Source organism: Eubalaena glacialis, chromosome 3, assembly GCF_028564815.1.
Source record: "Eubalaena glacialis isolate mEubGla1 chromosome 3, mEubGla1.1.hap2.+ XY, whole genome shotgun sequence".
In the NCBI taxonomy this organism is placed as follows: Eukaryota; Metazoa; Chordata; class Mammalia; order Artiodactyla; family Balaenidae; genus Eubalaena; species Eubalaena glacialis.
This window is the reverse complement of record NC_083718.1, coordinates 75,914,065-75,929,741: the sequence shown is the minus strand read 5'-3', so window position 1 is coordinate 75,929,741 and position 15,677 is coordinate 75,914,065. Positions and strand designations below refer to the sequence as shown.

General features: G+C 36.6%; 1 protein-coding gene across 3 annotated transcripts in view; it reads left to right on the top strand.

Moving 5' to 3' along the window:
• ATF6 (activating transcription factor 6) overlaps positions 1-15,677 on the top strand; it is a 224,163-nt gene that overhangs the window by 9,089 nt on the left and 199,397 nt on the right. For 2 of the 3 annotated variants that reach the window (XM_061183180.1, XM_061183179.1), the window contains exons 2-6: positions 2,166-2,230; positions 4,903-4,990; positions 6,848-6,954; positions 13,858-13,987; positions 14,580-14,783. In XM_061183180.1, coding sequence (XP_061039163.1) covers positions 2,166-2,230; positions 4,903-4,990; positions 6,848-6,954; positions 13,858-13,987; positions 14,580-14,783 — 594 coding nt within the window. Of the gene's footprint in view, positions 1-2,165; positions 2,231-4,902; positions 4,991-6,847; positions 6,955-13,857; positions 13,988-14,579; positions 14,784-15,677 lie in introns of those variants that run through there. The other variant, XM_061183181.1, reaches the window with a different exon arrangement.

Below are 15,677 nucleotides of genomic sequence, written 5' to 3'. Positions count from 1 at the left end.
ACATGTTTGTATATGTGTACACACATATACAAACATCTATAATTCTTTCTGTGTATGAATATTTTTAAAAAATGTGTTCATATTAATACTTCTAATTCCAGTGCAACATCTTAGGGTTCTTTTATTCTCTTCCCTTTTCACGTTTCTAAATCCTTTCTCAGTGAGAAACCTAGCTCTAATATATCTTATCATTTGCTCCATCAATTAACACATTTGTTCGGTATTATCACTCTCCTAACCACTCAGGCTGCTTCTTACATCTGCCACTCTGTTCCTCCTCCCACTGCCGCATTTTTTTTGGCATCTGAGGCATGCTGCCACCTCCACAAGGCACCTGCCCTCCTGTATCATCCTATTTCCTTGGGTACCAGGCATATTGCCACAGAGGATGACACACAAAACCCCACCACCCTCCTTGCTCTGCTGACATCTCTGTGTTGGGAAGAGTAGGGAAGGAAAGGAAAGATTGAAAGGGAAGGAAGAATGGAAAGGAAAGGTAAGATGCCAGATTACCAGTACATACTTTGAAGACAGAGCTGACAGGATTTACTGGTAGATTGAATACAGAGAGTGAGGAAGAGAAGTAAGCAATGACTCCTAAGGTTTTTGACCTGAGCTCCTGGGATAATTGAATTGTCATTAACTGAGATGAGGACGAACCAGTAGGAGGTTTGGTGAAGGATGATTTGAAGCTCAGTTTTGGATGTGTTAAGTTTGAGATGCCTTTTGGATATCCAAGAGGAGAGGTAGAGTACTCACTGTGTACATGCCTCTTGAGGTATGGACTGGAGATGTGTATTTAGGAATCCTTGGCATATAGATGCTATTTAAAGCCATGAGCTCAGCTGAGATCACCAAGGGAGTAGAATAGATAGAAAAGTTTGCACTAAGCCCAGGGACAATTTCATGTTAAGAAGATGAAGAAGAACCAGTAAGGTAGGGCCATCTAGTGAGGTGGGAGGAAAACCAGGTGAGTATGGTAATTTGGAAGCCAAGTGAAGAAAATGCTTCAATTAATATGAAAAGATCAACTGTTTCAAATGCTGTTGAGAGTAAGATGAGGACCATGAATTTACCATTGAATTTAGCAGAGGAGAAGTCATTGGTGACATAATAACTGATGTGTATGCGTGTGTATGTGTTGGTGGGGGGGAGCTTGATTGGAATAGGTTCAAGAAGGAAAGGGAGGAGAGAAATGAGAGGCAGCAGATAAAGAACTCTTTCAAGGAGTTTTAGCCTGTGTATAAGGTACATAGCCACAGTCATCTACTTACATGGATTTTTGGTTTTGTTTTGTTTTGCTCTGCAGCTGAGTTTAAGGTAGTCCTTTTCTGAGAGTTATATGAGTAACCTTTCATTATCACTACATACAAAAAAATGTGCTATGTACTATTTTGTTTTAGGCTGGTGAAATGTTTCTACCATTGGCCAAGTCAATGAGAGACTGGTAGTGTAGTTCTTATATATGTGAAGTAAGGAAATCACCAGAGCAAATTTCAGTGGCATGATAGTAGGGAGTACAAAGGCAGACTTAGATTGGGAAACTCTTCTAAGTGCTTGAAGTTCTGAAAATGTTAAAGAAAATAGACACTTTACAGATTATACAGTAATCAGTCTTCTTTGGCCTTATCAGCACCTTGACCTGTGTTCATATATTTCTCGGTTTATAAGGAAATCTTATTAGGAAATTGGAACATAGTTAGATTTGTTGAAATAAATGAAATGGTTTAGATGAGTGAGTTCTTTATTGTTTGTACCTCTAACTTAAGGCAAGGATGGCAAATACCTGGTACATGTGTTGCCATATTCCTCTCCTGTCATCACTGCTGATCAACCATGTCACTTTTTCTTGTGCTGAACCCAGATGAAGCTTCAGAATTTGTGTTAGTAATGTTCCAGAAAGTCACTATCAATTAGTCCAAGATGACATGACAGGACATAAAACCTGTTTTTTAATCCCTGGTATAATGATTTAGTTCACAAGATAAAAATTATGTGGAAAACAATACATATGTTAGAAACCAGCTTTGAATTGGTTGTCATTCACACTCCTGGCTAATGGCTAATGAGAAACCCTAATAGAGCTGGCATAAGGATACAGCACTTACTCTTTTGTCAAAACATTGAATTAACAGTAAATATCTATTCTTTTCTTTTGTCCAAAGATTCTACCCTCTTTGCTGAACTTGGCTATGATGACCTGCAATTGGATGCGGCAAATGAAACTTATGTAAGTATTTATTAGAGGAGAAATGCTGAATAATGTGATATTTAATCTTTAATTATTGCAAGAAGATTTCAGGATAACACGTTTAGGCTAGTTATTTAAGTTTAAATAACTTTTAAGATTAAGTATGAAAGTTAGTAGCCATTTTGTTGTCAGTGAATGTAGGACTGTAGAAATTGCATTGGTCTTGGTGTGAGAAGACTTGTATTCTAAGTCTACCTTTGGCCCCAGGGGTGGGTAACCTTGGAAAAGTTACTTAACTGCCTGCCTCTTGGTTTTTACAGATATTTTGCTGCATAAGGGAAACAGTGTGATGTTAAGGAGTGTGTGTGTCATGGATCTAGTTAAGAGAACTTACCAACTTCCTTTTTTAAAGTTATGTATCCTTAGTGTTGAAAGCTCTGAAACTTAGAAATGTCCTTATTTTTTGCCTTTGAGTGGTTAGAAGTATGCATAAAAGCTATTATTATACCACTTTAAGTTCTCAAAAATATTTTAGATTTTTTTTTTTTTCTTTTCTGGATTAGTATATGTGAAGCTGTTTGGTCTGAACTCTTACTTTGTCTTATTCTTTAATGGATGAGGTGCTGTTTGTCTTGGGAAGTAGTTCAAGTGAACAGAGTGATTTCATATGCATATCAATCAGGTTGAATATTTATCACTTATTTTTTAAGCCCTTATTAAAAATAAAGCTTGCTCAGTGAGTTTAAGACATTTCTCAAAGAATAATTTAGCAGTTGTTTTACCATGAATCAATAGAAGGGAGTGAAACACATGATAGTTTTTAAAATCAATGCACGAGATTTTAATGGTTTCATTTACTCTGTGAGATGCTTTACAATGTTGTCTATTGATTAAATTGGCTTTTAATATTGGCTGGTTGCTTAAGCAACTGGTATTTTTTCATAACCTCCAGAGCCTAACATCGTCAAGAAACAATATAGTAAATTTGAAAGATTCAGGGAAATATGATCCTAATTTTATAACTAACATTCTGTTACCTCAAACAAGTCACTCAATCTTTCAGTTCCTTAGTTTTTCTGGTATAAAATAAGAGGTTGGATTAAATGGTTTCAGAGGGCCCATTCTAGCTTTAAAACTGTCATTCTTCTTTCATATGGCTGTAAAAGTTTCCCTTGAGAAGTCATTGAAGAACTAGAGTATATAAGTACCAGTATGTTTTGCTTTACATAAAATGGGTCTGTGAAATTTCCAACCAGATAAAATTCTTATGCTGTAAAATGTATTTGACTTTTTTGGCTGAAGATTGAGTATGAAGCATCCTCGAAGTAGGTCATGCCACTATTGAACATGTTAAAAAGTATTGCTAGCACTCAGGCAAATATCCTTGCTCAATTTACTTAGACTAAGAAAGTTTAAAGATTTTTCGTTGCTGAAAGTAACGAAATACATGAGGCTGCTTAATTATTTGATGTCTAGATTCAAATATGAGAACAAAGCAAAGGAGATTGATTTAAAAGGTGGTTCTTTCATAATTTAAGTAGTTTTTTCTTTTTTTTTATGTGAACTTTCACACATTCTCTTTATATAATTTGCAATAATATTTACTCAGTTTAGGGCAGTATGATAAGAAAAGTTTCCCTTCTCTCCTTCTGTTATATTCTCAATAAAATAAACCACAGAATAGACATTTGAAATGATAATATTCTAGAAATTATTTCCAAATTGTTGTTATTGATAACTAGATTAATCTTTACTTTTTTCCTAAGGCTTGCTTTCTTGCTGTTTTATTATCTGTCACGTTAAGTTAATATTGACTACCTTTTAACTTTGTTGTACTGTTTATATATTAAGTTTACTTCTGTTCTTATCTCTGTAACCTTAAACATTTAAAATAGTTGTGTTACTGTCTTAATCTTAAATTCATATGAGGGCTCTGAAATCATGTGGCAGTTCTTTATTAATATATATGGTATAAGATGGTCATCCAGATGACCCAGAATATGATTATATTTAAATTAAAAAATTGTCATCTGAATGAAAAGAAACTAAGAGCCCCTCTAAGAAGTTTACTGACTCCTATTTGAGAAACTTAGTTTTATCTTCTAGGATTAAAAAAAAATTTAGAAATTTTATTTTAGAAACTTGGAAAGTACAGAACAGTAAAAAATATAAAATTACCCATCCTCTTATGGATCTCTTCCTTCTCCCGTAAGCATTTTAATATTTGGTATATTTGAAGTTTCAGTTAAAGTCTCTTTATGATTCCTGCGTGTCTTTTGGATACATCTATATTCTTTCCCTTGTATATAGAGATGATATTGCAAATAGGCATTTGCTGTCACTTCTTTTCCTTAATGGCAATGGGAAAACTTATTTTGCTGAATCTCCTTTATGACAAAACACATATTTTGTGACTGTTGTAAAGGTCTATTTCCACTGAAAAGAATGAGACCAACTGAATCTTTCAGATAGATGTTGACTTCAATACCTCCTTCCTAGTTGTTACTACTGTGCTTAAAACAACTAAATTGGTTTATCTCTAAGCTATCCAAGATGTATTTTCAAGATGAACTGATTAACTTAGCAAGTTATTTTTACTAAGTTGGGTAATCACAATTATATTATTTATGGCAAATTGCATCTGTTAGTTTGATTTCTGGATGTATATATTTTAATCTTGTAATATTCTTTTGCTGATTTGAAACCTACAGGAAAATAATTTTGATAATCTTGATTTTGATTTTGATTTGATGCCTTGGGAGACAGGCATTTGGGACATCAACAATCAATTCTGTACAGGTAATGATGTATTTCATTGATAAAAAATTTAAATGGGTCCATATTATTTTGTAGCTTGGTAATAGTCAAAATTAGGTGGGGTTACTGGGCTACTTCTGTAGGCCAAAACTTTCCAGGGACTACATTCTACTTTGGTGTAGCAAGGCATACATAAATTTCTTGCCAAAATAGATATAAAGAATTTCATAGTTATGTGTTAGTCACATAATGAATAAAAAATTTATTATTCAGAAATATTGATTTCGAATTATATGTAATACTCTCTAAGAGATTAACCTATCTGAGAAATAGACAGAATTTAGGGAATCAAAGGGAAGAAGCTTGGGATTATTAGAACCTAGGAACTTAGTGTAGGGATCCCGTGTATACACATCTGAGGAGGAGGCCCTACCCGGCTAATGCTAGTATCTTTAAGGGACCTAATGAGGTGGGTTTTAGGTGTGCTGAAAAAAGCTGGAACCTGGAGCAAACTGTCCCTTCTGGGATGAAGCTGATGGGAGGATGAAGAAGTCCCTTCTTCCCTTCTACCCTTTAGCATCCTTCTGGTATCCCCTATTGACAGGACCTAAAAGGAAGCCAGCTGAGACATGTATTAATAATTTGCATCACAGACTATAGAAGGTAGACTTAGAGCTGAGAGACAATGTGTAAATAACCAGCACATTTCCCCATCTAAATTGCAGTCCTCCCCACTGCTGCATTTCCTTTTCCCTTTCATTTTATGTATTTGTGTATCTTGCTCAATTCCTGTCTTCCCTCACGGAATAAGAGCTACACAAGGCCAGTGTTCTGGTTCCTACCATTGTGTAACAAACTCCTCTAAAACTTAGTGGCTTAAAACAACAACCATTTTATTAGGCTCCCAGAATCTGTGGGTTAGGCATTTGGACAGGATGCACCAGGAATTGCTTGTTTCTGCTCCATGGTGTCCAGACCTCATCTGGGAAGATTTGAAGGCTGGGGTAGCTTGACACTGGGGGCTAGAATTACCTTAAGGTTTCTTCACTCACATGTCTGATGCCTGGTCTGGAATGACTTGAAGACTAGGACTGCCAACTTGAGTGCTTACACGTCACCTTTCTATATGGCCCAGCCTTGGGATTCACATAGCATTACTTCCATACTCTGTCGATTGAAGAAGTCATAAGCCCACCTAGATTCAAACAGAGGAGGAAATAGTGGCTACTTCTTGATGGGGAAGTGGCAAGATCACATTATAGATCATGAGATATGGTAGATATTTTGCACCTAACTTTGGAGAACACAATCTGCCACAGAGATTCTTCTCTTCCCCATTCCTACCCTGTTATAAATTTGACACCTAGGAACACCTAGGCTATAGTTGCTCAGCACATTTTTAAAAATACATAGTTCAAAAGATAGGAACATATTTGTGTTTTAATTGTATTGTCAAAAATGCTTTCCACAATAATTCTTTCCTGTTTCTTATGTTTTAAAATTATTTCGGGGGGAGTCTATAATTTTGCATATTGCATAATATTCAAAAGATACAAAAAGTCTGTAGAGTAGAAAAGTGTCTCTTTTGGCTCTTGTCCCTCAGCCACCAAGTTCTGCTTCCCAGAGACAACCACTGTTATCGATTTCTTATGTTCATCCTTCAAGAGAGTTAATGCAGATGCTAGTAGTACAATAGTATACACATGTGTAATTTATTACACAAATGGAAGCATACTAGATTTACTATTTTCTGCTCTTGAATTTTCACTTGATGATATATTTTGGTGACCTTAGCTTCTATATCATTGAATTTTAAAAGCAGATTTTACCTTCTTTCTTATTCATTTCATTTTGAGTTTATATTGTTCAGCGAGAATATTTTTGCCCCTTGTTTTTCAGTTAAAGATATTAAGGCAGAACCTCAGCCACTTTCTCCAGCCTCCTCAAGTTGTTCAGTCTCATCTCCTCAGTCAGTGGACTCTTATTCTTCAACTCAGCATGTTCCTGTAAGTAACCAGTCTTTTACAGTGATTTTGGTTACAATGGAATCTGGAAAATATGTATGTGTGGGAGGCAGTTAACATTTATTAAGTGCTAATTTAAGTCCTATTATCTCATTTAATCCTGAGGAAGCTGAATCTTGAGGAAGGGCCTTGAGGGAGCTAGAAAGCTGTTAGACTCTTTGGTTTTGCCCTCCTTCCCTTATGTTCTTGTCTTCATAATTTCATTGTTTCATTGCATCTTACCAGTACCCAATATTTTTTTGTTTATTGACTTACTGTCTTTTCTCCCTGCTACCCTCTTTACTCCCCATTAGAATATACATTCTTTGAGGACATGGAAGACTGTAAGATGGTCTGTTGCTGTAACTCCTTAGCCATATAACCTAGAATGGTCTCCTTAGTTCAGGAAAGCCTAGTACTACCTTTTGAATGAGCTAATAAGGTTTTTTACAAAAGCACCTTAAAAATGCTTCTGCTCTTCATCTAGACGAAAGCTCTGAGGCCAGGAAAAGGAAGTACCAAAGGGCTTAGGTATTTTTTGGAATGGGGAAAGGAAAAAATATAAGAAGAAAAATTCAAATTACTGTTTCAGTGAATTATATCTGCTGTAAATTGAGGTATCTTCATTCTGGCGTAATTTCCATGTAGTCAGTTACTAAATCCTGATGACTCTATCCACGTAGTATCTCTAAGATTCATCTTCTCCACACACGCCAGGCCATCATCACCTCATCTGGATTAAGGCAATAGAATTTTGACTGGTCTCTCTGCCTCCTAACTCCCCAAACCTTTCTTAGCAGAGGAATCTTCAAAGAGAAATTTTTCAAAATCACAAATTTGATTGTGTCAGTTTTTTGCTTATAACCTTCCCAGCCCTTACAAGGACAAAATTCCAATTGCCAGTGTACTAGGCCCTCCATGTTCTGGCTCCTGTTTACCTTTGCAGTCTTGTTTCTCACTATCCTTCCTGTTCCTACCTTCACACTCCCGTTAGGTTTAACCCTGAGAGCTCCTCTGTGCTCCAGTCATTCAACAACTGTGCCAGGAACTGTGCCAAACACCGTCTGTGGACAAGAGCAGCGAGATCTCTGCTCTTACCGTCTTAGGTTTTTGTACATGCTCTTCCTTCTGCCTGAAATAGCCTCATTTTTTTTCTTCCTTGGAAAACTCCTATTCATCCTTAAGTCCCAGTTCAAACATTACTTTCTCTATGAAGCTTTTCTCTGATTGCCGCTCTTGGCAGTTCTCTGTGGTCCCACAGTTTCTCCAATGATTTAATTTTAAAAACTTAATTTACTTTTGAAGTCAAAAGTATTAATATATAACAAGGTATATTCACAGAAGCCTGATTTCTATCCTATTCTTTCCTTTCCATCCTTTCTTACACAAAACGTAGCATACTACATACCCTGCTCTGCACCTTGCTTATTTAACTTAGTGGTATATCCCAGCGGTAACTCCAATTTCAGGATATAGAATCTTTCTCATTCCCTTTTATGGCTGCATAGTGTTCCATTGTGTGGCTATATTATACTTTATTCAGTGATTTCCTTATTGATGAACATTTGTGTTGTTTTTGGTCTTTTCTGGACTCAAACAATGCTGTAATAAATAACTATGCACATAAGTCACTTCGTATTTTTGCCAGGATATCTTCCAACCGGCAGATATCCTAAAGAGAGACTGCTGAGATCGGGGTGAATACTTTTTAAATGTTACTGTTTATTGCAGATTTTCCTCCACAGGTTGTACAGTTGTGTATTCTGACCAGCAGTATGTAAGAGGGCCAATTTTCCCTTCATCACTACACAACATGTTTTGTTTTCTATTTCTTTTATTGTAAGTGTGGTTAAACATCTTTTTGTATATTTCATATGTCTAAGGCCTATTTGCATTTCTTTTTATGAACAGTCAGTTCAAAATTTTGTCCACTTTTCTGTTGGATTGTATTGGTCTTTTTCTCTTCAATTTTTAAAGTGCTTTATTACATATTAGGATTATTAGTGTTTAGTTTGTGAAATAAGTTACAAGTGTTTTTTCTCCAATTTGTCATTTGTCTTTAAGCTTTATTTCTGGTGTTTATTTTCTCCGTAGCTGAATTATCAATCTTTTATTGCTTTTTGTTGTTGTCACTCAAAGGAGGGTTTTCACCACTCATAGGTTATAATATTTGTATTCTTGTTTTCTTGCTTATATTAATTTTTTGTTTTGAAAAACCTTAAACTTATAGAAATATTACAAGTACATTACAAAGAACTTTTTTTTTTTCTCGACCATTTGAGAGTTAAGTTGCCAACTTGATGCCTTGTCACTCCCAAATACTTCAGTGTCTACTTCCTACAAGCAAGGATATGTCTTCTAGTCACAACAAAACCATTAAAATCAGGAAATAAATGTTTATACCATACTATCATCTAATCTTCAGTTCCCATTTAGATAGCGCCGGTTGTCCCAAAGATGTCCTTTACTGAGCAGAAAGATCTAGTTTAGAATCACGCATTGCATTTGATTGTCTTGTCTCTTTAATCTCCTTCAGTTGAAACAGTTCCTTCTTCCTTGACTTTCATGACCTTGTCACTTTTGGAGATTAAAGACTAATTATTTTGTAGAATGTCCCTCAGTTGGGTTTGTCTGATGTTTCTTCAGGATGAGATTCAGGTTTTGTGTTTGTGGCAGGAATATCACAGAAATGATGCTGTGTCTGTCTCATTTACTTTTTTTAAAAAAAATTTTTATTTATTTATTTATTTATTTATTTATGGCTGTGTTGGGTCTTCGTTTCTGTGTGAGGGCTTTCTCCAGTTGCGGCAAGTGGGGGCCACTCCTCATCGCGGTGCGCGGGCCTCTCACTGTCGCGGCCTCTCTTGTTGCGGAGCACAGGCTCCAGACGCGCAGGCTCAGTAATTGCAGCTCACGGGCCCAGTTGCTCTGCAGCATGTGGGATCTTCCCAGACCAGGGCTCGAACCCGTGTCCCCTGCATTGGCAGGCAGATTCTCAACCACTGCGCCACCAGGGAAGCCCCTCATTTACTTTTGATGTGATGGCACACAGTTTTCATTTGTCCTGTTACTACTGATGAGGTTCACTTTGTTCATTTGATTAAGGTGGTGTCTGCCAGGCTATTCCACTGTGAAGTAGCTCTTTCTTCCTTTGCCCAAAATAAGTATTTTATGAGGAGGTACGTTAAAACTATGTAAAAATAACCTGTTTCTCATCAGACTTTAAATTTATTCATTTATTTGTTTATATCAGTATGGACTCATGGTTTCCTAGTTTATTCAACAGATTATAACCCATTACTATAATTATTTATTCTGATTCTTATGTTATCCTGGATTTGGCCAGTGCAGGTCTCTTCACACTGACTCCTGTGTTCTGGGTGTTGACACCTGCATCAAGCTGACCCGATATGAGCAGGGTAATCTGCTCTGATTCCCTGTGCTGGGCTGCCTGCCCCTACCTCCTCTCCTTAGACTCCGATACTCCACCAGCCTGCCTCTCTGCATGGATGCTGGTCTTGCACTGCTCCATCTAGTGGCCTTAGGATCAAATTATTCAGGAAGTAATAGTTTCCAAGTGACTGTTAATACATATTTTTCATAAGGTTTTATTTTTAATATTTAGATCCCCGATCCATTTGGAGTTATCTTGGTTTATGATGTGAAATACGAATCCAAGTTTTTTGTTTTCCCAAATGATTATCAGAAGGATTGTTCCAGTACCATTTATTAAATCAATTCTTTTTTTAAAAAATGAATTTTTTAAATTTATTTATTTATTTTTGGCTGTGTTGAGTCTTCGTTGCTGCGCACAGGCTTTCTCTAGTTGTGGAGAGTGGGAGCTACTCTTCGTTGCGGTGCGCAGGCTTCTCTTTGCTTTGGCTTCTCTTGTTGCGGATCACGGGCTCTAGGCGCACGGTCTTCAGTAGTTGTGGCATGCAGGCTCAGTAGTTGTGGCTAACGGACTCTAGAGTGAAGGCTCAGTAGTTGTGGCGCATGGGCTTAGTTGCTCCGCGGCATGTGGGATCTTCCCGGACCAGGGCTTGAACCCGTGTCCCCTGCATTGGCAGGTGGATTCTTAACCACTGTGCCACCAGGGAAGTCCTTAGCACCATTTATTAAAAAGCTCATCTTTTTCTCACTGATTTCAGATTTGTGTACGTATTTTAAATTTATGTAAATGCTATTATATCAGATCTCTTTATTTCTTACTTTTCAAAATTAGCACATTGTTTTTTTAAGATCAAGTCATATTGCTCTATCTACATCAAAATCTGTTGCATGTAACTGCACAACACTTCACCTACACCACAGTGAACATTGTCAAAAATGTCCCCTTGTGGGCCTGTGAGTTGACCTTAGTATGAAGTGTTAGGTACAAATCTAGTTTTAATTTTCACTATATAAGTGAACCAATTTTCCCAGTTGTATCACCCTTATAATCATTCTGTTAAAGAATATTATATATCTCTCTGTTTACTCAGATTTTCTTTTATGCTTCTCAGTTAAGTTTCTTCATATAGGTCTTGCACATTCTTTAGAAAATGAATTCCAAGGTGTTTATAATTGCTATTACTATTATGAGTGAACTATTTTTAATTATATTTTCTAAGTGATTTTTTTTTTTTAATTAATTTATTTATTTATTTTTGGCTGTGTTGGGTCTTCGTTTCTATGCGAGGGCTTTCTCCAGTTGTGGCAAGCGGGGGCCACTCTTCATCGCGGTGCGCGGGCCTCTCACTATCGCGGCCTCTCTTGTTGCGGAGCACAGGCTCCAGACGCGCAGGCTCAGTAATTGTGGCTCACGGGCCTAGTCGCTCCGCGGCATGTGGGATCTTCCCAGACCAGGGCTCGAACCCGTATCCCCTGCATTAGCAGGCAGATTCTCAACCACTGCGCCACCAGGGAAGCCCCCTAAGTGATTATTAATACAATATTTTCATAGTGAAAATTTTGTTAGTTGGTTCTTAAATGTGTTCCAAGTAGACAGCATATCACCTTGCAAACAAAGGCACGTCTGTTTCTTCTATTTTAATATTTATTCCTTTTATTTCATTTTCTAGTACAATTATTTTTGCTAGAATTACAGAAAAAGCAATTATTTCTTTCTTGTCCTGACTTTAATGGCAAAGCATTTAGTATTTTACCATTAAGTATGACTTTGGCTATGCAATTATGCATAGCTTTTTTTTTAATGTTAAGAAAGTGTCCCTCCAGTCCTTATTTTTTAGGACTTTTATGAGGAATCTTTGCTGAATTTTATCAAATACCTTGTAAGCATCTAAGGCCATGAAGATAATCATTTCCTCCTGTGTTATCTCATAGTCTTTGTTTTTTTCCAAATATATTATTGTTATAACATACTCTGTAAGGTTCATACAGCCCTGCTTATGGCTACATGCTGAATAGGTGTTGAGGATGAATGAATGAAACAATTCTCATTCTCACCAGCATTACTGAGAATGACCATTTCTCCCATATACTCTTTCAGGTCATTTTAACTTTTTCTTATCTGATGATTTAAAAAAAAAAGATTTTCTTTTAAATTTGCCTTTGGATACCATTTGCATTTCCTTTTCAATGAAATGGTGGTTTCTTTACTTTGTCCATTTTTGGCAAATATTTTCTCCCAATATGTATCTTTTCGCTTTGTTTATGTTCTATTTTTTCTTATAAAATATTTTAATTATTATTTGTTCAACTCTATTTCTTCTTCCTTTATGGCTTCTGGATTTTTTGATGTAAGGGAGCCTACATCATGCTGAGAGTAAACAAGTATTCTCTTAATTCTTCTTTCAGTAATCTTATAGATTCTTTTGAAGATGGTATGATGTATGTATTTATGTACTTGTGCCCATTCCATTGTTATACATAACATCTTTTTCTCTTGGAATTGAAATGCTACTTTTATCCTATATTAAGCTTCTTTATTCTAACAAAATGAGACAGATCCACTGAATAGTAAAAGACTTTTAGAAAATATTAATATTTATATATCTCTGTATTTTTTAAAAAAGATTTATTTATTATTATTATTTTAAAATATTATTTTTGTATATTGCATCGGGTCTTAGTTGTGGCACACGGGGTCTTCATTGAGGCATGCAGGATCTTTCATTGTGGTGCGAGGGCTCTTCGTTGCCACGCACGGGCTTCTTTCTAGTTGTGGCGCACAGGGTCCAGGGTGTGTGGGCTCTGTAGTTTGCGGCACACAGGCTCACTAGTTGAGGCGTGTGATCTCAGTAGTTGTGGTGCGTGGGCTTAGTTGCCCCGCAGCGTGTGGGATCTTAGTTCCCCGACCAGGGATCGAACCCATGTCCCCTGCTTTGTAAGGCGGATTCTTTACCACTGGACCTCCAGGGAAGTCCCTCTGTATTATTAGTTTACCCATTAAATAAAATAAAATAGCCCTGCTCCTTTCAGTGTTTTTCTTTCAAAACATTCGGGACAAAGGCAGTGTTAAGAAATAGAAAAGGATACAAATAGTGAGAATTATTTGCTTTTGAGATTCCTGTAAGACAGAATAAGAGATGGTGGGGAAAAGATATTAGCATTTTAACTGTAACTCTGTAATGATACTAAATGTTTGTATGACTAGGAGAGTTTGTGGGAGAAAATGTAGAAGCAGATCAGATCAGTGATTCATATCTTTCATATAAGAGGATGAAATAGACATACTTCATTTTTGGTTATTTTTCCTTTAGTATAGATGGATCATGTTGATTTATCTATCATCTCTTAGTACTTCATATATAGATATAGTTCTAATAGATCACACCTTTGCCTTGAAGTTGTCTTGAAGTGTTTCTCTGTTTATATATGGATCTTGCCTCTCTTTCTAAGCAATTTTCTGCTAAAGGATAGTATTTTTCTGAATGAATTTGTTTGTGTTTTATTTTGCTACAGGAGGAGTTGGATTTGTCTTCTACTTCCCAGATGTCTCCCTTTTCCTTATATGGTGAAAGCTTTAATAGTCCCTCCTCAGCAGAGCCACTGAAGGAAGACAAGCCCATCATAAGTCCTAAGAGCAAAACTGGTATTAATCCATCTCCTAACTTCTGTTATCTCTATTTTAGACTGAGCTTAGGCTCCATTTCTTAAAAGAAAATGTTGGATTAAGTGTATGTTTTTTAAGCTGGCTTGCTGTTTTTAAATTAGTGGACCTGTTTTGTTTGTTGTGGATGATTAATGTGGAGACGAAAGGAAAGAAATAATCTTCTTTGGTTGTTTTTGTCTTTATAGGTGAATGATACTTTAAATAGATTTAGGGCCCCACCATCTTCAGGAGAAATTTCAAAGTTTCAGTTAAAGATATTGAATGTGAGGGCCATTTGGCTGTGACATTTGTTAACCTTATTCACCTCAATGCTTTATTCAGGGATTTTAGCTATTCTTCTTTACTGGTTCACGTGTCCCTTTGGCAAAGCTGCAGCTTGGTCAAAAAGGAAGACCTCAGATTGAGGACTTTTCTTCAGTCCAGTAAGATATAGAGTGGCTATGCTTAAACTTCAGTAAGGGTAGTCAGAGGTCAAGATAATGTTTAGGGAAAGGTGTATAATAGAATCTGCTTTCTAGGATTTGCTTAATTGCCCTTAAACTGATCTGTGGTTTGTTTGGTTTTTCTCCAGAAAATGGACTGACTCCAAAGAAAAAAATTCAGATGAATTCAAAACCTTCAATTCATCCCAAGCCTTTATTACTTCCAGCAGCACCCAAGACTCAAACAAACCCCAGTGTTCCAGCAAAAACCATCATTATTCAAACACTACCAACACTTATGCCATTGGCGAAGCAGCAACCAATTATCAGTATACATCCTGCACCCACTAAAGGTACCTGAATGGAATCTGAGGCTGTGTATGTTTAATTGGAGGGCACTGAGGCTTGTGTCATATGACTTGTTTTAATTCAGGTTATAATTTCTGAGCACATGCTGTGTGTCAAGAATTGTCCTTGGTTTTGAGGATGTTGTAGAGATGTGGTTCCTATCCTAACAAGGGAGATAGCTGTCGAGATTATTTACATCTGATAGTTCTTTCTTCTTACAGTTTTAATTATGAAAACGCCTGTCTCTAAGGCTTGTGGTTTTATATAACCACTTGTAACGAAGAAGAAAATCTGGGAAACTTTCTCGGTGCCATTTTATTCTGAGATTTTTGTGTCCATGAACTTTTTTGTTTTTAAGGAGAAGTCAGTATTTAAAATAATATGGTCCATTTCAGGTCTAGTAGGTGTGTTTTGGCAATAGAGTCAGACTCTTAATCTCTGAGGAGGCAGCACTGTTTAGTAACATGATCTTGTATGGGGCATTAAGAAGAAACCTGAAACTCTGTCTTCAAGTAGCTAAGAATGTGTGTTTCTATATTTTGTCCACTAGATGGCCTCCCATAGTTGATTCTACAAGAAGTTTAGGTCTATACTGAAAGAAGTTCAAGTTTGAGGATTTGGTACTATTCAGATATAGGAATCATTTGCACATAGAGATCTCTTGGGAAGATTATTCATCATTGTACTTATACTGATATGTGTACAGATGACTAAAGGGAAACTTGTGCAGCGTTCCTTCCCTGGATTTAGCTTGTTGGCACCAAGTAGGACTGGGGTCAATGGGGAATGGGTTGTAAATAAATACCAGTGTTACATTTATGGCTGTATTTCCAGCTATGGATTGTTAGCTCATTTCTTTGGAGCATGGTTTTAATGAGGGCAAGGTCATAAATTTGATT